The following is a 26,166-nucleotide window of genomic DNA, read 5'->3' as shown; positions in this document are numbered from 1 at the left end:
GATTCATGGTAACTTAAGCAGTGTCATGTATAGGTTCCATGTCACAGAATGGGTCTTAAATCTCATCAAAATGTGATCGATCACTCCTGTAACATTTGCACCACTACTAAGCAGATATATCTTGCAGGCAGGTCACAGGGTTTGTAGGTGGGTGAACTGATGATTACCTTTCTCCTCCAGTAGAGTACCTTAAAACACCATGAATGAGGGGCAGAAATATGAAGCTTCTAGTTGGGCAATAGCTTGATTTCTTCTAGTTGGATGCCACTAATCAGCATTATCTTCACCCATATGGCCTTACCATGCCATGCAAAATAACCAATAGCCTTGGTGATAAGCTATGATATTGGCCAACACCTCAACAAGATATAACAAGTATCTGGCAGTCGAGGTTTTACTTGGTGGCATGGGATGTGTATTTGGTGATTTTATTTAGATGCCTTCCATACATGCAGATAATGTAGAAAGCTTCTATAGTAATGGGCCTCCATCTAACTTTCCTAATGGCCTTTAGCTTTCCTGTCCTTTCTCAGACCCCTCCTTAGCACATTTCCTCAATTGCACTCACTATTCAACCCTCTATTCTACTTTCCTCTTTTAACTCTAAGACATTTAAAGTATACATAAAAATAAGTATCTCATTGTTTTTTTTTTAATGTGCGAATCCTTAAACATCTCACTGACAAACAAATCACCAAGCAGTACGCTGTCTCAGCTACAGTGTTGATCTGGAAGGTTTTGTTCCTGAATAGGGTGAAGTCCATTAACAACAAGAGAGATGGAGTTTGAAGGATGAAATATGGAACTATAGTAAGCTTAGAGTCAGAGAGACAGAAAAATGCACAAGCCTGAAGATCGCTAGTGAAAAAACGATGCGGTATTACCTGTATGCAGGAGAGTCGATAAAATAGCGGCAAAACAGCAAACACTTTATACCCTGGCACGAGCGGCATCCACATAGCTCAGTGCATTCTTACACCCACCCAGAACCCAGATGAAAAAAATTCACAGCACCCAAACCCCAGAAACACTCCTGGTAATCTCTTTTAACCTCTTCCCCCAGGGAGCCGCCACAGCCTCTTTCTCTGACTAATGGACTATGGTATATTTCATTGTATCAGATTCCTGTTGGCCAACGATTTGTAAGCTCAACCCTTTTCTCTACAGGCAGCTATAGACCCCTTTTCACATCGCTGCTTAGTGGAAGGTTTTGAGGCAGCGTCACAACTTATTCCATTCATTCTATTCAATGGGCATTTAGACACATTTAAACTTACAGCTTTTAGACCTCACTTGTGAGTGTACAGTGTGTCTCTTGGTGGATATAAATGTACTTCCATAAGGTATCAAAGCTGTCTACTTTGTGTTAAAAAGCTCTAAATGGCTCTATCTTTATGTTGGGAAATCTTCCACAGTTTAAAGCTTGGGAGGCCTCGCTAGGTTCCTTTTGCTCCGCCCATCACATTAGTTCACGCATGCTCAGACAGCCTTGCTCAAGGGCTGTGCGCTTTAGTGGAGCAGCATTTACTCAGTATTTGTCTCGAAGTAGCAGCTCTGAAGTTGCTGCTGCAGCTAGCTGTTCACAGAGATTCACTTTGCTTGTCTTTAGTTGATTGAGACTGATAGTCTAACTTTGGCTTTATTTATTTTATTTTTTTGTTGGAATCCACTCCTCACAAAACAATGAATCATAACATCATGGTGCCTCCTCTTTAGCAAAGGACAGCAGAAACCCTGTACGTCAGTGGGGCTGCCCAATCATCTCCCTAGCACTAGTCCCGACTCTCATCTGTTTGTCCAATTGATGCGCCAGGCACCAGTGTGGATTTCTATAATTACTGTGAACTTTAACAAACTGAATGTTGGCGCCCAGGAGACAGATGGATGGTTTGCATATGTTCTGGGGCAAAGCGAGTCAGGCCATTGTTGCTACCATTCTCTGGCGTTGTTTTCATGTGCTCTGGGAAGACTGACACAACCTTGCTAATACTGTTAGTGGGAAGAAGTTTCTGTTTGTTTTCAATAAAAATATGCAGTCTTTTGTCCCTTGGAGAGAGGATCACCAAGTTAATTGATGGCTTTAAAAAAGACTCTTCCATGCGCAAATGAAGAGGAAGTTGAAACAGTGAGGTCCATGAAGAGTTCTCTCTCTACGGAACAGAAGAGATTTCAGAATGGCATCATTCTGGTTTAACAGGGACTCTGCTTTATCCTAGGAAAGAAAAACTAGGCAGGGACTTTACAGACAGGGTCTCTCTGTTTGAAAGGACATTTATATTAGTTAGGGGAGTATGAGCCAGGGTATTTAAGAATATGGCCCAACACAAATCCCCAACATACTCCAAACACTGTGAGAGATTATTTTGTGATGTTTCTGTTCCTCAGTTGTACAATTCCCAAGCATGGCCTTTGTGGATGACAACATCATGTGGCAAAGACACAACCTTGGTCACCCGTTCTGACTGTCTCATCTGAGACTACACTCAAAATAGAATAGCTTCTCAATGTGTATCTTAATGACTTTAAAGCAGACATTTTAGCTTACCCCAGCTAAATTTTAGCCAACATTCACTCCACTATTCTGTTACAGTAATTTGAGAGGTGCTTTACAGGTCTAGAATAGTAAGTTGTACTTCTTGAATATGCCCTGAAAAGTTGATTCACCCTGGTTTTGTGGAACCATGCAGGATGGATGTTATCTGTTTACATGAAACTTCTAACACAGAGAGACAAAAATTAATCTTGGGAAGATGTTCCCTGCTGACTTCAGTTCTGCACTGAGATCTACCTAATAAGAACTAGCCATGTTTGGCTAGACTGTACCAAGATCCAATTTTACTGTATTTAGAGTGTCCCTCCCCCTTTCTCTACAATTCTTCCTGAAACTGAAGTAAAAGATAGCAGTCTCTCTTGGATTTACACTGCCCTTCCCCTGGGGAACAAAGGAGTTGTAAGAATATATTTTAAATTGTCCTGATAAAATAGCTACCAGCCTGGTTATGTTCCAATCATCTGCCCTAAGAAGCAGTATGGAAAACCCATTGTAAGGATCTACACATAATCTGACACCATTCATTAAAGATGAAATTGCTAAATGAAAAGATCTCAGGCAATTAGAATTGAACCCATAGCTCTCCGGCATGTCTGGCAGTTAGATTTGAAAAGGCTGCCTTGGACAAAGGAGAGCACTCTTTTATGTCAGGCTGTTCAGGGTCAGAAAATAACTCAAACTAGAAACAGAACTAGAAACTCCTGATTGGCTTTAGTGCCAACACCAGTTAAAGTAATTTACAGAAGCTCCTACCCCAATATTTAATTACCCACAATGCAATATTTATATGCAGCAGAGGTGCCATAATTCACAGTGACAGGAAGCTGGGGTTGGAGAATTAGGAGTAAGTGAACAAAACAATAAAACTCAAGGCTCCTGTCCTGAGATACATGCTTTGTTTATTCCTTCTGACAAGGGGCGCGTGACATGAATTATTTCTAATAAGTGTGCTATCACGTCCTCTCTAACAGAGTAATGAAATCTTGTAGTCATGATTTTCTATAGATTGTAGCCCATAAAACGTAGCTGGGGGATGAAGGTGAGGAGGATAGAGGTAAGAAGTGATAGATTCATGAACCATTCTGCAAACTTTCACTGATGTATCCTAAAGTCTTCAGGCAGCTTCCTTGCAAAATTCTAAGGCAGCTAGAGGGCACACATGTGTTTTACAAGCCTGGGGTAGAATTGCTAGAGTAGACCTGGAGCAATGGGGAGAAAAAGGAAGAGCTAATGAAAACTTGAGGTGGAATTTTAAACCTGTGTGGATTTCTATACTCACTATATTTCAAAGATTTAGTTCCTCTTTCTAATATAAGTAATAGTGCTAACCATCATTTAAGTGGAGAGATTTTATTGTTATTATAAACATTATATACAAATATTTTTTGAAGTACAGTTGCTGTAAGTATTAGGATACTTAAACTGGGCAGACAAAAACTCACATTTGTCATATCTTTAGTGTATATTTATATAAATGTATGATCCAACAATAAAAGCAATCTATTTCCCTTCATTTGGTTCATTGAGGCAGAGGCTCATTCTGTAGCCTAGACTACCCTGGAACTCAATTTCTACTCCAGGCCAGCCTAGAACCCAGAGCAGTCCTTGTAACAATAGCTTACCAAGTCTGGGATCCAGGATGAGCCACCATGCCTTGCCCACAGAGGCCTTGAAATAGAGGGTATCTTTCCACTATGAAGAATTTGGGAGTTATCTGCTAAGTCATGCCTGCCTGAGACACACAGCTGTTCACAGAGAGTGGACAGAGGAAGTCTGCCTCACTGCAGAGGGCAGACTCTTGCTCACATGGTGGAGAGTGAGGAAGCGTGAAGCACACGTGCCATCTCATTACCAAATGAGTGCAGGAGCATCTTCTACGGTCGCTCTGCCTTCATCCTAAAACTTACGATGAACAATGAGCACTGACTTTAGCGAATTCTGACAGGAGCTGAGAACCAGACATATTTAGAGCATGATAGATCCTGGATGCAAGTAGTCTTTCATCATTTGTGGTATGCTTTAATATATATGAAATAATCATATATGGTATGGGAAAAGGCCTTTGGAGCCTCTACTGAGGGGGTTTCAGTCCCTGATAAGCTTATTATACAAAACTTAAAAATAGATAAGCTTATGCCAGGTCATGTGACTACTCATTTTTATTTGTTGCTCAAAGCATACTACTAACATTAAAACCACAAGACTAAAGCAAGAGTTGATAATCCCTATTTAAAATACCATTAAAGTAATTTAAAACTATGATTCTGATCTGTGTGGCTGTGTGATAGTAATGAAATCTCTTTGGTCATTATAACCCTCTTGACCATGGCAGGACTTTCAGGCCTTGTTAAGGAGACCTTCACTCAGCTTCCTGCCAATTCCAGAGGACCACACTCACAGGTGACCCTTCCCTAGACAACACGGGAATGTGAGATTAATGTAAGCTTATCAGCCTCATCGCTATGCATCCCTCATGTGTTCTATTATTTGATGGCACCATCCATAGTGTCATTTAATCCAGAAGATACACACACACACACACACACACACACACACACACACACACACACACACACACACACACACATATATATATATATATATATATATATATATATATATATATATATATTTGACCTTTCCGCCCTCAGCTTCTCACCCCAGCACACAGAACCATTTGAATAAAAGTCCCCTCATGCCACTTCAGTATATTTTAAGTCTATTATTTCCTCTTTATTTTTGCCACCATTGTATTAGTTCGAATCCTGCTTATATCTTGCCTGATTAATTTTAACACCTTGTTAACTCATTTTGCTTTTAATATCATTTACACCTATTTCTCTAGCTATAGCCTAACAAGTAGAATTCAGAATGCAAACACTTTCAGGGGTACACACCACCTACCGGACAAAGTCCTGCTTGTTATCATACCCAGTGCATCTCCTGCTTTGAGAACATAGTGGGCAGATACTCTTGTCATAAGGGTGACATGCCAACCATTGCAACATTGCCTAGGTCACTAGCATTTTCTCTGTTTCCACTCTGCATCAGACGTGCTCCACACCTGATTTAATCTTCTGTATAACAATGCAGAGGAGCAGAATCTGTTAATAAAATGATAATAGAATCTCCTCTTTCATTCTTCAACACACCTAGCATTCTGTCTTCCTTCCCTATGTTTTCCCATGCCTTAACCATCTTCTCCACAAAATTTTCCTCCTCAAATTTTTGATTTCCACTTAACCTTCATGAATAAGTATATGGAGTCTCTCTAAGAGAAGGCCTTACCTGCAAGCCAGCCTCAAAAATGCCATTTGAATGTTTTGTTTTGTAGCATATACGTACACACACACACACACACACACACACACACACACACACACACACACACAAACACATGTTTTTCATTTCATCCTAATTTTGTGTAACAAGTTCAAGTTTTGGGCCAGTAAGTCTTTAAGACAAAGACAGAAACGTTAAATTCAGTGGCTGACTCCTAACAGAAGTTCAGGGCATGCTTGTTGAAATGAAGCCGTGAAAGAAGGAGCCATTAGATGTGACAGTCTGTTGCGTGAACCAGTACAGGGCATCTTGTGTGTGAACTTTTCAGGGGTACTAATCATGGCTATTCTTTTGACTCTGAAGGTACATCTACAAGAAGGAGAGCTGTCTTAACTTCTGAGTCCCTGTCAATGTTAGCTTTGACTTTCCACTCGACACAGCCTGGAGTCTTCTGAGAGGGAAGTCTCAACTGAGGAACTGCCTAGGTCAAATTGATCTGTGAGCATGTTAGAAGGCATCCCGCGGTGACAGGCTATGGCCTAGAAGTAGAAGTTGGGCAAACTTTTCTGTACCCACGACACTTTTCATTAGAGTGCTTTATCACAGTAACAGAAAGGACACTAGAAGAGAAATTGGTGCCAGGCGTGGGGTGCTGTTGTGTGGACCGATCTGTTTTATTTAAGGACTGTAGAAACATTTGCACTCTGGGCTGGGAAATGTTCAAAGCTCAGAGAGCTACTACCACGATAGGGCTTAGAGGATAAGAATATTGAGAGAAAGGCAAACGGAGGATGCCTTGTTCATGAGGTTCATATGAAATACACAGCAGAGATCAGGAGGCAGAAGCCCCAGGACACTTGGGGCGCTTGTTCCCTGCCCTGCTTCCAGGTTCTCCTTTAGCTAGCTTTCATGTACAGCCCAGAACCACTGCATTAACAGTGGTGCTGCTCCTGGTGACCTGGATCCTTCTGCATCACTAATGATCGAGGCAATTCTCTGCAGACATACCCACAAACCAATCTGAGTTGGACTCCTCAATTAAGGCTTTCCTCATATATAACTTTAAGCCATGTCAAACTGACAAAGCCAACTAAGACAACCCTCATATTCAAGTAAATAAGCACAAGACTTTTGCAGACTCCCCCATGTCCCGTTTCTATACACGAGAATGGCATTTCACTCTGAGCAGAATCTTTCCCTCTCTTTGCTTGATTAACTTACCTTACCTTTCAAATTCAGCTTGGAACTCATCACACAGCCCTTCCCTAGCTAGACCCCACAGACCAGGGTGGGACATTGCTGAGATGCTCACTCTCAGCATCTTGGTTTCCCCCCTAAAGCTTGTCTAAATAAAATTTAAATAATGTGTATGGTATAAACAAGACATGCAATATTTTCCTTTGCTGCTAAACAGCACTGCTGTAAAATCAAGGAAGAGCTTGATTTTAACAATGTATTTATTATACCTGTTACTTTATCCCTTCAACAGAAATACATTGGCAGCTAGTCAATGGGTGCAGTGCCAAGAACTGAGGTGAAACAATGAGAAACACAGGTAGTATCTTCACGCCTTGAGTAAGGCCATAGTTCTAGTATGAGGAGACAGATCAAAACCAAAAAAAAAAAAAAAGGAAAATATTGTCAATAAAGTAAGAGAAAAATGTGTAATAATTAATGTGTTTAAGGACTTTATCTAAAACTGAGCAGTCAGAGAGGCTTCAGTGGGTAGAATGGGGAGCTGACTTCTGACAGGTGCGTGCTAAATGGTCAAAAAGAGAAAGCACAGAGGGCAGATGCAGTGAGAAGGAAGGAACAAAGGAAGGAGCGTGGGGTAGCTTAGTGGTCACAATCTCATTGTAAAAGCTTATGCTTGCCCATCCCTGCCAGTGCTGAAGGGCTGGTGGCATCTTCATTTTGTGATGCAGGGGCAAGTAAAAGGGCAGACGGGTCTCAAAGCAGAGGTGAGTCATGGGAAGACACAGTGAACTGGGGATTCTTTTCACCATTGGTCTTCTCATCAGTGCAGGGTCAAGACCCTCCACAGGTAATGAAGCTCTGGTGGTACAGACTTCAGAAGTGACCGTCTGACTGCTCACAGCTTCTGGGAAATGAGATTTTATATAAGAAGTGCACAGAGACGTTGGGCTAAACCTCACACATGTCACACAGGTTCTCCTGAGTCTGACAGGACTCTGGTATGGATCTGTGGTTGTGCCTTCACTCATCTGGGAAACTGAAATGTAAGAAGTCAGTAAAACTTCCCTGAACTAGGGGGTAAGAGATGGCTCAGTGGGTGTGGTATCTACCGCATAGCGTAAGCACGGTGATTTGCATGCAATTCCCAGAACCCATGTTAAAATGGCAAGGTAGTGGTATGCACCTATGATCCCAGCCCTAGAGGACAAAGACAAATGGGTCACTAAGGCTTGCTGGCCTTATCCAGAGTGGTAAGCTTACCTGTGAACTGACAGACCTTACTTGGTGAGCCCCAGGCACATGAGCAAGGATGAATTGAAAAAAAAAAAAAGAGAAGTGCCTGATGAATGACAACCAACATTTATCTTTGACATGTGTGGACACACACACACACACACAATACTTTCTGCCTTATTAGTCAAATTCTCATGTCTCTTCTAATCTTTGAACACAAACAGTATCAATCTCAGACGCTGGGTGATATAGCCATCACTACCCTCACTCTGCTGACCTCCATGCCTAATTCTTCAACAAACTCTCAGGCAAGGAGAAGAAGCATTGCCCATTGCCTCTAGGTTGGAATGGCAAGGATACAGAGGTGCTATGAGAAGGTAAAACTTTTTTCCTCAAGAGCCGTGAAGACTCAGATGGTCTGAGACCATGATACATTACTGTGCTTTCACCCTAACATCACTGGTGACTGATTTAAAATCTCACAAACCTAGAAAGTAACATAACTATTCAATATAGTAAAAGCTTAAAGTCAAAACTGCCAAGCACCCTGCTACAGACACTGAAGCTCTGAACATGCAGACTGCTGTTATAATTGAGCTGGTATCACAGCAACCTGACATCTGTTTAGGATACTTGAATGTATACACTAAATTCTTAGCTATAGGAGAACATTTTATTTAACCAGTGGAAACTTGGTTATGTCTGTACGTGTGGGCCTTGAGTATCTGTCTGTCCACTGTCAGAGTCTTGGCTTTATGAGTCAATTGGTGACACTCCAAAAGGAATGCTTCTGCTTCTCTCCTGGTGACCAAGCTTGGGAGTATGCCCTGGAGCTTGTGGTTCCTTCCTTTCCTGTTGGGGGCCTGTCAGAGAGCTTCCAGCAAAGGAGCCTTTCCTACACTTGTGCCTTCAAAGCTGTCAGCAGGAGGAAGGAGATGAGGCAGAGCAGCCCTGCAGAGCAGAAGGAGCCTCTTGGCACCTCCCTGGCAGCCTCTTGCTTATCGCCAGCCAGAATCCAGGCACTCATTAGGCTCTAGATAGAAATTATTCCAAAGAAAATGCCAGAAAATCGTGCCACCATACTGGCAGGAAATTAAAACTACTCAGAGCAAGTGGAGCCAAGAGAGCTTTTACAATGAGAGGAACATGAAGGGTGTGATCAGCTGCTCTCTCAGGCAGTCAGGATTCATGATGCTCTTCCTGATCAACCAGGCAAGCAACTGTGCTGCTTCCTGGTCCACTGGAGGAGCACCCATGCTACACCCTGATCCACTGGGGGAGCACCTATGCTACACACTGATCCATTGTGGGAGCACCCAAGGTGGATCCTGATCTACTGGTGAGCACCTATACTGTGCCCTGATCCACCGGGGAGCACCCATGCTGTATCCTGATCTACTGGGGAGTACCCATGCTGCATCTTGTTCTACTGGGGAGCATCTATATGCATCCTGATCTACTGGGAGCATCTATGCTGCATCCCAATCCACTGGGGAACACCCATATTGCATCTTGATCCACAGGGGGAGCACTCATACTGTATCCTGATCCACTGAGGGAGCACCTAGTCCTCTTCCCATCAGCAGAGTGAGTTCACAGAGGGGCCTAGAGGAATGAGGAGGAGTAAGCTGTAAACTAAGCTCTATTGTGCCTGGGTCAATTCTGGGGTGTGTGTTGGGGGAATGTCTTCTAGGAGAAACAGAAATAATAAAAAAGATTTTGGTTTGGCTTTCTTGTTTTTATTTTTCTAGATCCAAATATGTAACAATAAAGTTATTAAAAGAAAGGTTTTCAAAACCCTGCAGGGTCATGGAGTCAAGGTCAAACTTTCGAAACTGAATTTAGTAAAAAGACAGTGGAAAAGGTGATTTAATTCCAAAAATATTTTCTTACTGTTCCATTGCTGTGAAGAGACACCATGACAAAGGTAACTAATAAAGGAAAGCCTTTAACTGGGGGAACTGGGGGCTTGCTTTCAGTTTCAGCGCGTTATTCTATAATCACCACGGTAGGAAGTGTGACAGTAGGTCAGCTGACATGGTGATGGAGCAGTAGCTGAGGGCTCACATGTGATTGGAAAGCTGCAGGCAGAGAGAGAGAGAGAGAGAGAGAGAGAGAGAGAGAGAGAGAGAGAGAGAGAGAGACTGAATCTGGCAGAGGCCTTGTAAATCTCAAAGCCTACTCCTAGTGGCACACCTCCTCCAGCAAGGCCACATCTACTAATTCTGTTCAAACACTTCTACTAACCAGGGACCAAGCATTCAAGCGTAAGCCTATGCAGGCCATTCTCCTTTAAACTACCACAGAATTTTGTTGCCAAAGTCCTTATTATACCCTGAAGCTAAAGGAATGATACACAGAAGGGGACACTTGTGCTGCTGGGCATTGCAACTCACAAACTGCATCATCTGCATGGAACCCTGTGAAGCAAGAAAATGGCCCAGGTGAGGGGTGCATACCTAGACTTCAAGTGAGCTGCCTCGAAAGGCAAAAACGAATGAGACTTGCTGTTAGACAACTTTTAAAGAGAAGTTTATCCTACTTTATCCTGCAGAGCTACTGACCCACAATAACCTTTATGTGTGCAGGACAGCAGAAGTCAGGTCATGGGAGTGTGAAGGAAACTTAGCTACATTGCTGGCTTTTAGGATCTGAGAGGCAGGCGTTAAACTCAGGATTATGAGTACACTTTAGAAGCCAGAATTAAAGGGTAGAGAGACTGATTGCTTATCAATGATTAACAAAGATCCATCTGTTTCCTTTTCCCAAGACCTGGGGTTATTGATGTACTCATGACTCTTCCCCATCCCCCTCCCCCCAGTACTTGTAATCTAAACTCGGGTCTCATTGTGGTAAAGCAAGCTCTATATGGACTGAACCATCACATGCCGTGTTAACCACATGCTGTGTTAGCTAATGTTTACTTCTGTCTTACAAAGATGTGTTGTTATTTTGAAGCTAAATACTAAGGTCTTGTTCTTTTACATGTGGAAAAATAAAAATGGACCTTTTTCACATGCCATGAACAAAATACAACTCAACATAAGCTCAAGACACAAAAGTAAGACACAAAGCTATAAAATCACTAGAACAAAAGTAAGTAAGGGTCTCCCTTGCCTTGGTCTGTAAAGAGCCTTTTAGATAGGTCATTAAATGCACAGAAAAAGAAAATTTGGACAGATATGATTGCAGAAAGGGAAACTCCTTTTTTTCTGCCAAATCACAGAGTTATATTTTATTCTATACTGATATATAGTATAAATTCATCCACTTAAAAATAAAAGTCCATCACAGATCATTTTGGCAGGCCAAGATGTCTTAAAGTATAATTACAGAATTTCAAAAATAAATTTTATATATTTTCAAGAATCACCAGTAAATTTTTATTTCCTATCTTTATGTTTTATGGTTAACCAATGAGTTTCTTTCCTTTTCAGGGCTGGAGATAAAGGCATTTTTGTTTTTGAAATGTAACAAAAAAATACAATAAGATGAAAAAAACTGTTATATTAGAGTTGGACATGGCCACCTAACAGAAAGAGGAGACCCAAGAGCAGGCAAAAGAATCAGAGACCCACTTGTTCTCACAGTCAGAAGAAACTGATAGAATTATATCATTCATATATATATATATATATATGATTCTGTAGTTATACTTTGAGACATCTTGGCCTGCCAAAAATAATCTGTGATGGACTTTTATTTTTAAGTGGTTGAATTTATATTATGTATCAGTATATAATAAAATACAACTCTGTGTGATTTGGCAGGAAAGAAAGAATTTCACTTTCTTTATACACAGAGGACGTGTAAGCTTACATCAGTCAGTCTCTATGAGCTAACATGTGCCTTGATTCGTGACTCTGAGGATGTTCTTCTGGTGTACTCTATGTTCTCTGGCTTTTACAACATTTCTGCCTCATCTTGTGTTGTTTTCACTGAGCTCTGTGAGGAGGTATTTGACTAAGACCTCCAATTTAGGTTTTCTCTATTCATGTTGTCTGGCTCTGGGTCTCTATCTGTTCCCATCTGCTGTCAGAGGAGGCCTCTTTAGTGATGACTGGACAAGGCATTGGTTCATAAGCATGGCATATTATCATTATCAGGTATGAGTTCCTTCTTGTGGAGTGAACCAGGTCAAATCAGACATTTGTTGGTTTCTCACATGCTCTATGCCAACCCTACCCTAGCATATTATGCAGGCAAAACAAAATGTAGGTCAAAAGTTTGTGGCTGAGTCGGTGTCCATGCTTCTCTTTCAGTAGTCTACAAAGTTGTCTTCCCTCACCAAAGAGACTAGAATATACGGGGGAGGGCTCCAAGGAGGCTAGACACCAGATCTACTTCTCCATATCCAATGAGTTGTATGGGTGTTGCCCTCAGCAATGGGGTCCCGCTCTCAGTTTGTAGAGAGAGCTTTTGACTTAGCAGAAGCCTTGGTTGCTTGATGATTTCCATGGGGTCCTCTTAGTCAACAACTCACTTGGATGTAACCCTAGTGCTGTCACTGGAAGCCTTGCTTGCCTATAAGAGATGGCCAGTTGAAACTATGTATTCCCCATTACTAGGGAGACTTCATTGGGATCACCTTCATAGATTCCTGCAACTTTCCATTACTCTAGATGTCCACACCACTCCCAAGTCCCAGCCATCATTCCTCACACTCTGCCACTATACCATTTCTTTCCTTGCCTGATTTTCCCCTTCTGTCCCCACCTACTCCCAGTCTGCCTATGAAATGTGTTCTATTTTCCCTCCCAGAGAAATCACTATGCCCCCTATAGACAGACAGCCCACTTTACCTATCCTTTCTAGGCCTATGAGCCTTAAAGCTTTATTTTCAATTACTTAATGGCTAATATCCATTTATAAGTGAATACATACCATATTTATTTTTCTGTATTTGGGTTACCTCACTCAAGATGATTTTTTCTAGTTCCATCTATTTCCCTGCAAATTTCATGATATTTTTTTTAACATCTGAGTAATACTTCATTGTATAAATTAATGTACCACATTTTCTTTATTCTTCTGCTGAGTGAAAGCTAAGTTGTGTTGCAGTAAATCTCCAACCCAAATAAGTCCGGTCAAGGAAAACACAACTCAATATTTATGGATATAAACTGCAAGCCTAGATTGGGCAGATTTACCATTGCACTACTCAGTTCCCCAGCTATGAGATCCCTTATATCTTGAGGTTTTTCCGGGTCACTTTCTTCTCCTCCATTGTCCTTTCACCTCCTCTCTTCCGTCACCTCCCTCTCCTGTCCCTCTCCCATAGACTTCCTCTTCAGACTCCTCCCTAAGCCTTTTGCTCCACCTCCCCCTCTACTGCCCAATCACTGGCTCCAGCCTTTATTCTACAAATTAAGGTGGACAGAAGGTTCACAAGACTACTGATTCACTCCTCCTCTGCAGCCCCTTCCAGGAAAATGGAACTACCATCAAAACACGAGGCTGGGGCTATCCACAGCACTTCCCACTTTCTGTCCAATTAAAAGGCTCTTTTCTCTCAGATATAAATTGAACACAAACTACATTACCATGTTGTAATTGTTAAAGTACAAGATAGACCTAATACCCAGTCCATCATTTTTGTTAACTAAATAGAACCTCTGCCATCTCTCTCAACTAAAAGACTTAGTTCTGAAACTGCCTTATGTCCTGTCTTTAGAATGAATAGCATCTGAAAAACATCTTCTCAAAGTAAATAGCCTGGGTTGGCTATGAGACTGTAAGTCTTTAACCCCATCAGAAATCTAGAATGACTAAATTAACTGAAATTATGGGAAGCACAAAGCATAGCTTCTAAAACTTAGCCAATTTATGTAGACCACTGAACACCTAAACAGTCTATTACTTCAGAATGTTGGAGCATCTGGTCTTTAGCCTTCTGGCCCAGGATCATCTGACAGACCTAGTAATGTAGAATTATTAAGGGCTGATTACTCTGTCTTGGCAGATATAATTAGCCAACCATTTCGCAAGTGTGTCCTTTTTCTGCACAGTATTTTGTCTGTAGATGAAAAGAGGCAATTCTTGTCTAGTGGCTGTCTCACCATAACTGAAGTAACTCCAACAATGTTCAATTTCTTGTTAGAATCCAAGACAGGGAAGGTGTCAAGAGCAGACAGGTCTCTAATAAAATGAATGTTTATACAGGAATGCTTGTAATATCAATTTTGTGAAATTAAAATGAAACGTCTGACATTTTTGAAAACCAACTATCTATGTAAAGCAATCTGAACTGTTGTCTGTTAACTCCTTTCTGCTATTTCTAATTAAAATCTAGAAAACACCCTAACAGTAAGCTCTGAGCCATGTAATTGCTATAGGCCCTTAACTCAGAAGCTAACTTAATCAGTTTTTTAAAAATGTTAAAAAAGGACTGGGTCTAAGCCTTGTATTTCTAAATGAGTTATATAGGCACAATACCTATATGAGAGTAACAATATTAATCTTACTTTTAGATCAGTAAGAAACTCACACCAGTGAAAACCTTAAATTTGTACAAAATAAATTCTGTACCAATGTAAGAGATTATAAATTCAATTTTGTAACAATTACAAAAATTTCTACCAATATAAGATATACCTATGTTATGTTTCACTTAAGAGTAAATTTGTTAACGTATCCCTATTTGTCTATTTTTATGGTATTACTGTGTCCCCCTTTCTTTCTTCCCTCGCTTTTACCTAAGAAGGAAGAATAGAGAAGAGGACAGGAAAGGTAGAAATCTCTAAGTTTAAGATCTCTAGTTCCCTCCCTGTTCAAAGCTACATTTGTAAAGTATCTTTTAAATGACAACACATGTATAATTTCTAAAGTAACCAGAACCATCCACCCAACATAAGGAACTGGGATGATGACCTCCTTTTGTCTGCTTCTAGCTGAATTGGGGCAAAGAATTTCCATCTGGGGGCCCAAAGGGAAATAGGAAAATTGGCTTAGTCAAAGGAGAGCTAGCAGGCATCATTTGCCTTGTAGTCACTATGTGCTGAGAAAGTTTATTGTTTAGCTAACATCAGGACTGTGACAGTCCAAAAGGCTGGACAGGCAAGCTAGCTGTTTTGGAAAAGTTTTGGAAGCAAGTCTTTAAAAGAAGCAGCTTCAATGTAGTTGTAGTAGAATCATGAAGCTGGAATAGAAGGTCTCAGAGTCTCAGCATCCCCGAGTATGAATTTTGTTAGGGCTGTTTCTCTCTTCTTTCATCCTGCAACATATAAAACTTAAAAGCAGCTGGTAGTTCTATAAGGACATTCACGTGGAGCATTCAGGGCACACAGCTTGGTCAATGAAGATCAATAAAGAAAGGCAACTGCCTTTCTTCAGCTTAGTTTGATTATGTAATAAAACTGTAATATAACTTTGCATACATGTCCTCATAAAGGATGGCATGTATTAACAACTTATGAGAAATTAGTATCTAATTAAGTGTTCTTGGCTTTGTATAGACATTTTAGTCCCAGCCGGTTCCAGAGCTGTCTCCATATAAGAGACATAAACATCACCATATATACATCACCTGTTTGTTTGGTTGTGTTAGTCTCCCTTTTTTTTTTCTTCCGTGTTGCCAAGGTCTCCAGTAGGTCTCTCTTTGTCATGTCTACTTTTTATCAACTTGGAAGGAACCCACAGCTTGTCTTTTTCCAGTTTCTAGCACGTATGAATAGAGCCACAAAAAATATGGTTAAGCAAATGTCCTTGTAGTAGAATCAAGCAACATTTCTGTATATGTCCAATAGTAGTAGAGCTATATGTTGAGGTAGGTTGGTTTCCAATTTTCTGAGGAACCACTGTGTTGATTTCCATAGTGGCTCCCCACTGGAAGTTTGTACTACCATCAGCAATGGCAGGCTGTTCAGCTTGCTCCATATCCCCACCAGCATGAGCTGTTACTTATGTTGTTGATCTTAGCATTCTGAAAGTTATACAATGGAATCTCAAAGTAGTTTTGATTTGCAGTCCCCTGTAGGTTAAGCATGTTGGACATTTAAGTGTTTCTCAGCCACTTGAGATCCCTCCATTGAGAATGCTCTCTTTAGATCTCTTCCATGATTCTAATTGAATTACTTGGAGGTTTTATTTTTACTTTGATATCTTGTTCCTTGAGTTCTTTATATATTTTGGATGTTAGTCTTCTATCAAATATGGCGTAGATAAAAATCTTTTCTCATTTTTTAGACTGCAGCTTTGTAGGATGTACCATGTCCTTTGTTTCATAGAAGCTTTTTGATTTAATGAGGTGCCATTTAATAATTTGTGATCTTAGTGCCTGCACTATTAGCGTTCTGTACCAAAAGTTGTCTCCTGTGCCAATGTGTTCAAGGCTATTCCTCACTTTCTCTTCTCTCCAGTTCAGTGTATCTAGTTTTATACTAAACTCTTTGATCCACTTGGACTTGATAAAATATGTATCTATGTGCATTTTTCTAAAGTTTGACCAGAACAGTTTGTTCAAGATACTTTTTCCATTGTGTATTTCTGGCTTCTTCATCAAAAATCATGTGTCTATATGATATGGACCCTCAATGTGATTCCATCAATCAGTGTGTCTGTATTTATGCCAATAACATGCTGCTTTTATTACTATAGCTCTGTTGTGCAACTTAAAATAGGAGATGTTGTGTGTGTAAAGGATTGTGTTGAAATTTTGATGGGGATTAGCATTGAATCTGTAGATTGCTTTTAGTAGGGTGGCCATTTTTACTATGTTAATCCTATCAGATCATAAACATGGAAGATCTTTCCATCTTCTGTTTGAACTTGAAGTTTTATCATACAAGTCTTTCACTTGCTTGGTTAGAGTAACTCCCAAGATACACTGTTTGAGACTATTGTGAAAGGTATTGTTTCCCTGATTTCTTTCACAGAGTGTTGTCATTTATATATAGGAGGGCTACTAATATTTTTGAGTTGGTCTTGTATCCAGACATTTCTCTGAAATCCTTTATTAGTTGTAGAAGTTCTCTGGTAGAATTTTTAGGGTCATTCATGTATACTATCATATCATGTGCAAATAATGATACTTTAACTTCTTTTCTAATTTCTATCTCCTTGGTATCCTTCAGTTGTCTTGTTGCTCTAGTTAAGACTTCAAGTACTATATTGAATAGATATGAGGAGTGGACAACTCTTGTTCTTGATTTTAGTGTAATTGCTTTGAGTTTCTCCTCATTTAATTTGATGTTGGCGTTATGGTTACTGTAAATAGCATTTATTATGTTTAGGTATTTCACTCGTAGCCTTGATCTCTCTATGACTTTTGTCATGAAGGGCTGTCTCGTTTTGTCAAAGGCATTTTCTGTATCTAATAAAGTGAAACTCATAAAATTTTTATTAGTACTAATTTACTGTTTCAAAGTTTATACAACAAATATGATTTTCAGTGTTATTGTGTCTATACTAAGAACACATATTTTTGTAATAATACAATTAAAATATTTTATTAAAAGAAGTACATCCTGAACTTCAAAAAAAGAGAGATGTTTCTGCTATCTTTTCTTTTGGTTGGTTTATATGGCATATTACATTTCCTGATTTTCACTTTGATGTGTTCTTGGATTTGGCTGGCTAGTATTTTGTTGAATATTTTTCATGTAGTTCACAGGGGACATTGTGCTGTAATTCTTTTTGTTGAGTCTTTATGTGGTTTGTGACGAAGCCAGCTCAGTCAGTCAACCAGGTCTTAAGGTAGAGAATAAGGGTTGAAAAAACAAAACAACAACAACAACAAAAACAGTTAGACAAAATTATAGCATGACTTCAGCCAGTGCTGAGGCTGAATCAGCTTTATTTTTTCCCCGGTCTGTTTTATATCATTCGAGGTACATCCAAAACACATGTCAGTTCTTAGATCGAAGACAAAGTAACCCAGTGAAGTAGTAAACAAAGCAATCACACAAGATAGTAATTAAGCAAAGTAGTAAGCATTTGGGCATGAAAATGATTTGGGGCTAGGACAGGGAAGTAGGCTCAGATATTTTAGTCACCTTGATAAGCCCTTAGAAACAGTGATCATGGAAGTGATCAGAGGACTTTGCTTATTGCCTTGCTTGTTCTTTGTCTATTTGTGTTTATTGCCTTGCTTGTTCCTTGACTATTTGTGTTTATTGTCTTGCTTGTTCCTTGACTATTTGCATCTATTGTGTTGCTAGTTCCTCAACCTAGAACTGATCTTAATACTTGCATGTAATTAAAATGGTACAAAAGCAGATTAGAAAAAATTAAAAATAAAAAAATAAAAATAAATAAAAAAGAATAAAAAGAATCACACAGAGTAATAATTAAAATGAAGTAGTAAGCAAAGAGATCACATAAGGTAGTAATTAAGCAAAGTAGTAAACAAAGCCTTATGGTCACTGTTTCCAATATTTTTATCTGAGCCTACTTCCATGTCCAAGCCTAGTGACAAATGCCAAATTCCTAGAAGTGGCACCCAAAGCTCTTAACAGGTTTGAGTATTAATACAACTGTGACCTCACAAAATGTATTTGGCAATATCCTTTCTGTTTATATTTATTGGAATAATTTGAGTATTATTGGTGTAACTTGAAAGTCCAATGGAATTCTAGACTAAACAAAAATGATCTGGCCTTGGACTTTGGGGTGTGGGAAGATTTTAATGACTGCTTCTATTCAATTAAGGGTTATAGGTATGTGTAAATTGTTTACATGATCTTGATTCTCAGTAAGTAATACCTATTGAGAAAATTATCTATTTCTTTTAGACTTTTCAATTTGATGTTATACTGGTTTTTAAAATAGATCCTTATGGTTCTCTGGACTTCCTAGATATCTATTGTTATGTCTTTCTTTTCTTTCTTTTTTTCTATATGGAAAATGTAATTAAAAAGAAAAGGAACAGTTATTATTAAATATATTGGGCATTCTAGTAATTATTGGATTTTAATGATTTATATTTTTTTGTTATAATAGTACCCTTATTAGAATAGCTTCAAAAAACTCCCTCTGTAGGTAGAACACAGAACATTTTTAGAGTATTGAAGCTTTTCTATATAATAAAATCATAAGTTCATGCCATTATATACTAGTCAACATTCAGTGATATGTAACAACAAAAGATGAATCATAAGAAAAGATGAACAATGGATCTTACCTAACAATAAAGTAGTAAGGTACTAATTGTTAACATATTGATCTAACCAGTATGAGACATTAGTTACAGAAAAAAAATGCTGAATATTGATGGTCAAGATAAACTCTGCATATATTCCACACAGTTTTTAATTTTTAATAATTATTTTATTTATTTACATTACAAATGTTGCCCACCTCCTTGTTCCCCTCCCAGAGTGCTTCCCTTTCACCCCTGAGAGGGTGCACTCCTCTGGCCATCCCACTTCCCTGGAGCACTAAGTCTCTACAGGATTAGGTGCAGCCTCTCCTACTAAGGCCAGATAAGGCAGTCCTCTGTTACACATGTCTCCCTTTTCAAATCTGATTTTGTTCATTTGGATGTATTCTCTCTCTCTCTCTCTCTCTCTCTCTCTCTCTCTCTCTCTCTCTCTCCTCTGCCTTTTAGTTAGTTTGGAAAAATATTTGTCTATCTTGTTGATTTTCTCAATGAACCAACTCTTTGTTTCATTAATTCCCTGTATTTTTTCTTTTTTCTATTTTATTAACTTCAAAATTTAGTTTTACTATATATTGCCTCTTCTCCTCTTAGGTATGATTACATATTTTTGCTTTAAAGATTTCAGGAGTGCTATTAAGTTGCCTATACGAGACCTCTCCAATTCTCTCATGTAGGCACTTAATGCTATAAAATTTCATCTTAGCACCACTTTCGTTGTCTGCCATAAGTTTGGATAGTGTGTTAATTTTCATCGAATTCTAGAAAGTGTTTAATTTCTTTCTTTATTTCAGTCTTGACCAATTTTTCATTCAATAGAGTGTTGTTCAGTTCCCACAAGTTTGCATTTTTATTCCATCCTGGTCTGATAGGATGCAGGGAGTTATTTTAGCTTTCTTCTAGTTGTTGAGACTTTGCATATCTGCATATCCACTCACTTTTGAAGAAATTTCCATGAAGTATAGAGAAAAAGGTATATTGCTTTGTGTTTGAGTGACAAGTTCTGTAAATATCTGTTAGGTCCATTTGGTTTATAAAATCTGTTAATTCCAGCATTTTTCTGCTGACTTTTTGTCTGGATGACCTGTCCTTTGGTGGGGTATTAAAGTCTTGTACTATCAGTGTATGAGTGTCAATATATGATCTTATCTGTAATAGTATTTCTTTTATGAACATGAATATCCTTGAATTTGTCCCATAGATATTAAAAATTGAAATGTCATCCTGTGAATTTTTCTTTGGTAAGTATGTAGGTTCTTCCTAATCTCTTTTTATTAGTTTTGGATTGGAATTAATTTTGTTAGATATTAAAATGGCTACACCAGCTTACTTCTTAGGTCCATTGTCTTGGAAAATCTTTTTCTAACCTTTTACCCTGATGTAATGTCTATCCTTGATGTAGTGGTGTGTTTACTGGATGCAGCTGAAGGATAGGTACTGTTTTCACATCCATTCTGTTAGTCTGGGTCTTTTTATTGGGCTATTAAGACTACTGAAAGGTATTAATGACCAATTGGTGAATCTTGTTATTTTTGTTTGTTTGTTTTGTCATTGGTGGTGGTGGTAGTGGTGGTGATGGTTGTGTACACTCCCTTCTTTTTATTTTGCTGGTATAAGATGTGTATTTTTAATATTTTCATGTATTTGATTAACCTTCTTAAGTTGGAGTTTTCCTTATAGCACCTTTTTTAGGACCAGATTTATACTTACATATCATTTTAATTTGGCTTTATTTTGGAGTACCTTATATTCTCCATCAATGGTGATTGGAAATCTTGCTGAATAGTGTAGCCTGTCCTGGCATCTAAGGGTTTTAGAATCTGAAGCATATGAGCCCTGCTCTTCTGGCTCCTACAGGCGCCATTGAGAAATCAGGTGTAATTCTAACAGGTCTGCTTTTATATCACTTCGTCTTTTTCACTTGCTGATTTTTTATTGGATATTTTATTTATTTTACATTTTAGATGTTATCGCCTTTCCCGATTCCCCCCCAACACCCCCTATCCATACCCCCTCCTCCTGTTTCAGTGAGGGTGTGCCTCCATCCACCCACCGACTTCCCCTTCTCTGCCCTCAAATTCCCCCACACTGGGGCCTCCAACCTTCACTGGACCAAGGACCTCTTCTCCCACCTATGCCCAACAAGGCCATTCTCAATTACATATACAGCTACAGCAATGAGTCCTGCCCTGTGTGCTCACTCCCAGGCTGGTGGTTTAGACCCTGGGAGCTCTGGTTAGTTGGTACTGTTGCTTTCCCTACGGGGTCACAAACTTGCTGATTTTAATTTTCTTTTTTGTTCTGCATGTTAAGTATTTTGATTGTTATGTGGTAAGGGGACTTTCTTTTCTAGTCTAATCTCCTGGTATTCTGTAAGCTTCTTATATCTTTACAGGCATGTCTTCTTTAGATTATAAAATATTTTATTCTCTGATTTTGTTGAAAGTATTTTTTCTGGGCTTTTGAACTGGGTTTCTTCTCCATTCTCTATAACTATTATTCTTAGGTTCAGTCTTTTCATAGTTTTCAGATTTCCAGAATAGTTTGTCTCCAGAGATTTTTACATTTACCATTTTCTTTAACTGATGTATCTATTTCTTCTATTGTATCTTCAATGTCTGAGATTCTCTCTTCCACAGCCTGTAATCTGCAGGTAGTTTGCTTCTGTAGTTCCAGTTTGAGTTCATAAATTTTCATTTCAAGAATTCCTTCAGTTTGAGTTTTCTTTATTGATTACAGTTCCAATTTCATGTCTTAACAGTTTTCTTTATTTCTTTACACTGTGTTTTTATGGATTTTGTATTTACTAATTTCCTCTTTGAAGATCTATATCATATTTTAAAGGCTGTTTTACAGTATTTTCCTCGTCTTTCAGCTATGTTGAAATATTAAGGGCCTGTTTTGGTAGAACAGCTGTGCTTTAGTGGAGACATAATATCCTGGCTGTTGTGTTTTCCTGATGGTGTCTCTGCATCTGTGGTTGAGATAATTAAAAGTCTAGTTGCTGATTACTAGATTGGTCTTCACTGGATAGGAGTTTTGTTCCTTGGCATCTGTTTTCTCTTTGGATTTTCTGAGAATGTGATGCCTGTGTGTTGCTTGTTGTCTTGGTCTGTTTAACTTGTGTGTTCACAGAGAATTTCTGCTGTTGTTGGAGATTGGGATGAGTTGAGGGATGAAAGGTTAGAGAAGAAGGTCTTGTGATCTACTGGTGGATAGAGTCAGAGAAGAAAGCAAGACCACAGAAGCTTTCCAGCTACACAGTTGGGAATAAGACAGAGGAGATTGGCCCTCAGGAGAAGTAGGACAGGCATGGGTCTTCTCTTCCCTTTAGTATCTCTCTTGGTCCTCTGGGAGGAGTGGTTCTTGGGTTATCAGGTGGTGCCTTCTGGATGTGTGGTCTGAGATACAGTTAGAAGTAGGGGGATAGAGGTTAGAAGGGAATGTTCTGGGAGATACACAGAAGATGTAGGTGTAGGGGAGAAGGCTACCACTGATGTTATATTGCAGTGTTAGGGACCAGACTATAGGATTGGGTCTAGAGGAAGAGAAACAGGAGAAGGGCAAAGGGCAGCTTATCTGGTTTTCTTGCAGACTGTTCTTTTTTCCTTTTTAATCAAAGTAAGGCATATCCTTCCATTCCTGGGAACTAATGGTTTTGAAATTATCTACATTGATCCTGTCTTTGTAAGCTCTGCATAGGTGGTCCCTTAAGTCTCATCAGCACCACCAAGTTGCTCATTAGAAAGCTACCAGGATGCCAGGCAGTGGTGGCACATGCCTTTAATCCCAGAACTTGGGAAGCAGAGGCAGGTGGATTTCTGAGTTCGAGGCCAGCCTGATCTACAGAGTAAGTTCCAGGACAGCCAGGGCTACACAGAGAAACCCTGTCTCAAAAAAAAAAAAAAAAAAAAAAAAAAAGAAAGGAAGGAAGGAAAGAAGGAAGGAAGGAAGAAAGGAAGGAAGGAAGGAAGGAAGGAAGGAAGGAAGGAAGGAAGGAAAAGCAAGCCACCAGGAAGGTCCTTTCACATAGCTTTTCATGAAGTCTCTGGGAAGTCTGTGCTCACATTCTGTATGACACATTCTGATAGCTTGGGGAATCCCATTTACCCAGTGTCCTTCTCTCCTTTCCCCGCCTGGATTCACCATCCTTATCCTCTCGGCCCTGCTTCACACATGCCTTCTTTAGTTTGTGAACAGGTCATGTCATGTCCGTTCCCAATTCAGAACTTTTACGGTATGTACTATCCTTTCCTATCAGATTCTCATTAGACATTGTTCTGTTGGCTAACATCATTTGGGCTCTGAGGTCTGAATCTGGTCACACAAAATCCACTCTAACTAATAATAACTAGAGCTTGTCCCCATCACTTTAACACAGGCTTTATCCATGGTTTGGGAAAACAGAAACTAAAGACAATAAAATGTAGAGCCGAGTTATTTACCTCTGGAAAGTTTATATATAGATTCTCTCACAAAATTCATTATTCATATACACTATTTTTTTTCTTTAAAGAGACTGGAAGTAGATTGTTTTCTTTGGAAAACATCTAGTGTTAGTAAATCTAGTATTGACTTCTCTATTCTGCATATTTTAAAGATTCATTTATTTTTTTAGGCATATAAGTACATTGTAGCTGTCTTCAGATATACCAGAAAAGGACATCAGATCCCATTACAGATGGTTGTGAGCCACCATGTGGTTACTGGGAATTGAACTCAGGACCTCTCTTGCAAACACTATTCGGTGTGCTCTTTTAAAGGGAAAACTCGACCAAGTGAGCTCTACTGTGGTTATTCTACATGTAAACTCATGTGCAAAGCCAGTCTAAATTTGAGGTTTCTGTGATAAAAAAAAAAAATTTATGCTTTTCTGTTTCTATAGTTGGCCATATTTATAGTGGGTTCAGTTGCATATCTATAAGGTCGACTGTTTGCCTCTTTTACAAATTAGCTTCAGTAGACTATTTTCATGGTGAAACATACAATAGTGTCAAGGTTTAATTCTATTGAAAATCAATGACTTTCTCTGAAAAGCATTTAACATTTTTCATCTTTTGCAAGAATAATTTATGGAGTAGCTAATAAGTCCAGAATGCTAGTAGTAGTGGTTTAAAACTGGGACATGTCTCTCAATCTTGTGACATTCCAGGACTGGTAACAAGGCTGAGGGAGCAGCTACCAGCCTCTTTACCTCAGAGTCGGGCTGAAGCTGGCAACTGGGACAGTAACAGCTGCCTGTGTCTTAAGGTCTAGACATTGTAATGGCGTTGTCTCTGTGTTCCCAGTGAATATGCCACAATGACACATTGGAATGGAAGATGAATAGAGAACTGTGTCAGGGTAGGCAGCCATTCCCAGTAATAGAGCAACTGTGAAAGAGGATTACAGGTATCTATGTGCAGCCTGCTGTCTCCACCATAGAGACATATGTCATTATCTCAGTTCTGTGTTACTGGGATTGCCAACCAAGTAACATGCCCAGTCACAGTGTGTGCCCTGTTCTCTCAGATACCATACGTGTCTTTCAGACACTTAACCATGTCCTGGCCATATATACTCACACCATTTTATATCTGGTCACTCGGAAGTTTCTCACAATTAATTCCTATAATTATGCTCAATTACCTTGTAATCCTCTTATAAGCAGAAGCATAATCACATGTCTATTGTATCCCTGCTACCCACTATATTATATTGGAAGACTCTCAACAGGTTATTTGAATAAAAGAAGCACTAAATCCATGTTGTAATATATTATCTCCTCAGGTATAACCTACGTTACAAATTTTATCCAGTAGTTTTGGGGAGGGAGATAGGATTTCTCGACTAAATCAAGACAAAAGTATTCATCCTTTTTGTCTTTTTATGAAGGACATGATGCCATTGTTACACTCCTGAAGCACTACAAGAGACCTCAGGATGAGCTGCCATGTAATGAATATTCTCAGCCTGGAGGAGGTACCTCTTTGCGATTCTGTTTTCACTACTGCACAATCTTGAGTTCAATAGTAAATATGTGTTTCTGTTACTGACCCTCTGGGATGAGGAAGAAAGATATGGCCAAGAGATGAGGTTCATTTCTGGGAAGTTTATACTTGGGTGAGGCTACATAAAGAATGGCCACCACAATTCACCATAATATAGATATTCAAGCTTTGCATTCCTTGGAGTGAATGGGCTTGTACAAGTCTCAGAAGGCTTAAGAAAGCAAAGAACCGTCACTTTCTATGTCAGTAATTTACTAAGACAGAGTGTGCATAGCCAGATACAAATTACAGCAGATACATGTGCTGTAGTCTTCTAGAACAGAATTAAGGTCTTTTTATGTAGATTCTAGAAAACTATGTGCATCACAGCTTCCTTCGCAGAAAAAGATAGGAACCATAAGCTGTTTTCTGTCATCTGCTTTGTGTTTATCATGTTGAACTTTAAAAAGAAAGAAATGATTGCTGCCTTCAACTCTACTGTGTAACTTGATTTCTAGATGGCTCTTATGTGTCTGTTCCATCCCCCTTGGGGAAGATTAAAAGCATGACAAAAGGTAACTATAAACAGGATGGTTGTTGTTTTATCACTGGGGATGATTATTGCTTAAATACAACAGCCATGTGTATTGTTTTGTTGTGAGTGGTGGCTACCTCAGCATTATAAGCAATGCTGGTAGAGACCTTTCTTCTCAGAACTAGCCTTGCCCTCATGCCCCATAGTCCACAGATGTTACAACAGTGGATCACTGATGAGTACTAAAGAGAGAACTATTTTCATATTTATATTTTGAACAAATTGTAATTACATATTTTGAACA

The 26,166-nt window shown here is 39.2% G+C and overlaps 1 protein-coding gene across 3 annotated transcripts in view; it reads left to right on the top strand.

Annotated features, from left to right (window-relative positions):
- Tnni3k (TNNI3 interacting kinase) overlaps positions 1-26,166 on the top strand; it is a 252,768-nt gene that overhangs the window by 77,312 nt on the left and 149,290 nt on the right. For all 3 annotated transcript variants that reach the window (XM_076933435.1, XM_034499991.2, XM_076933436.1), the window contains 2 exons: positions 25,233-25,319; positions 25,846-25,902. In XM_076933435.1, coding sequence (XP_076789550.1) covers positions 25,233-25,319; positions 25,846-25,902 — 144 coding nt within the window. The remainder of the gene's footprint in view (positions 1-25,232; positions 25,320-25,845; positions 25,903-26,166) is intronic.

This window comes from Arvicanthis niloticus, chromosome 4, assembly GCF_011762505.2.
Source record: "Arvicanthis niloticus isolate mArvNil1 chromosome 4, mArvNil1.pat.X, whole genome shotgun sequence".
In the NCBI taxonomy this organism is placed as follows: Eukaryota; Metazoa; Chordata; class Mammalia; order Rodentia; family Muridae; genus Arvicanthis; species Arvicanthis niloticus.
This window is presented reverse-complemented; position numbering and strand designations above follow the sequence as displayed.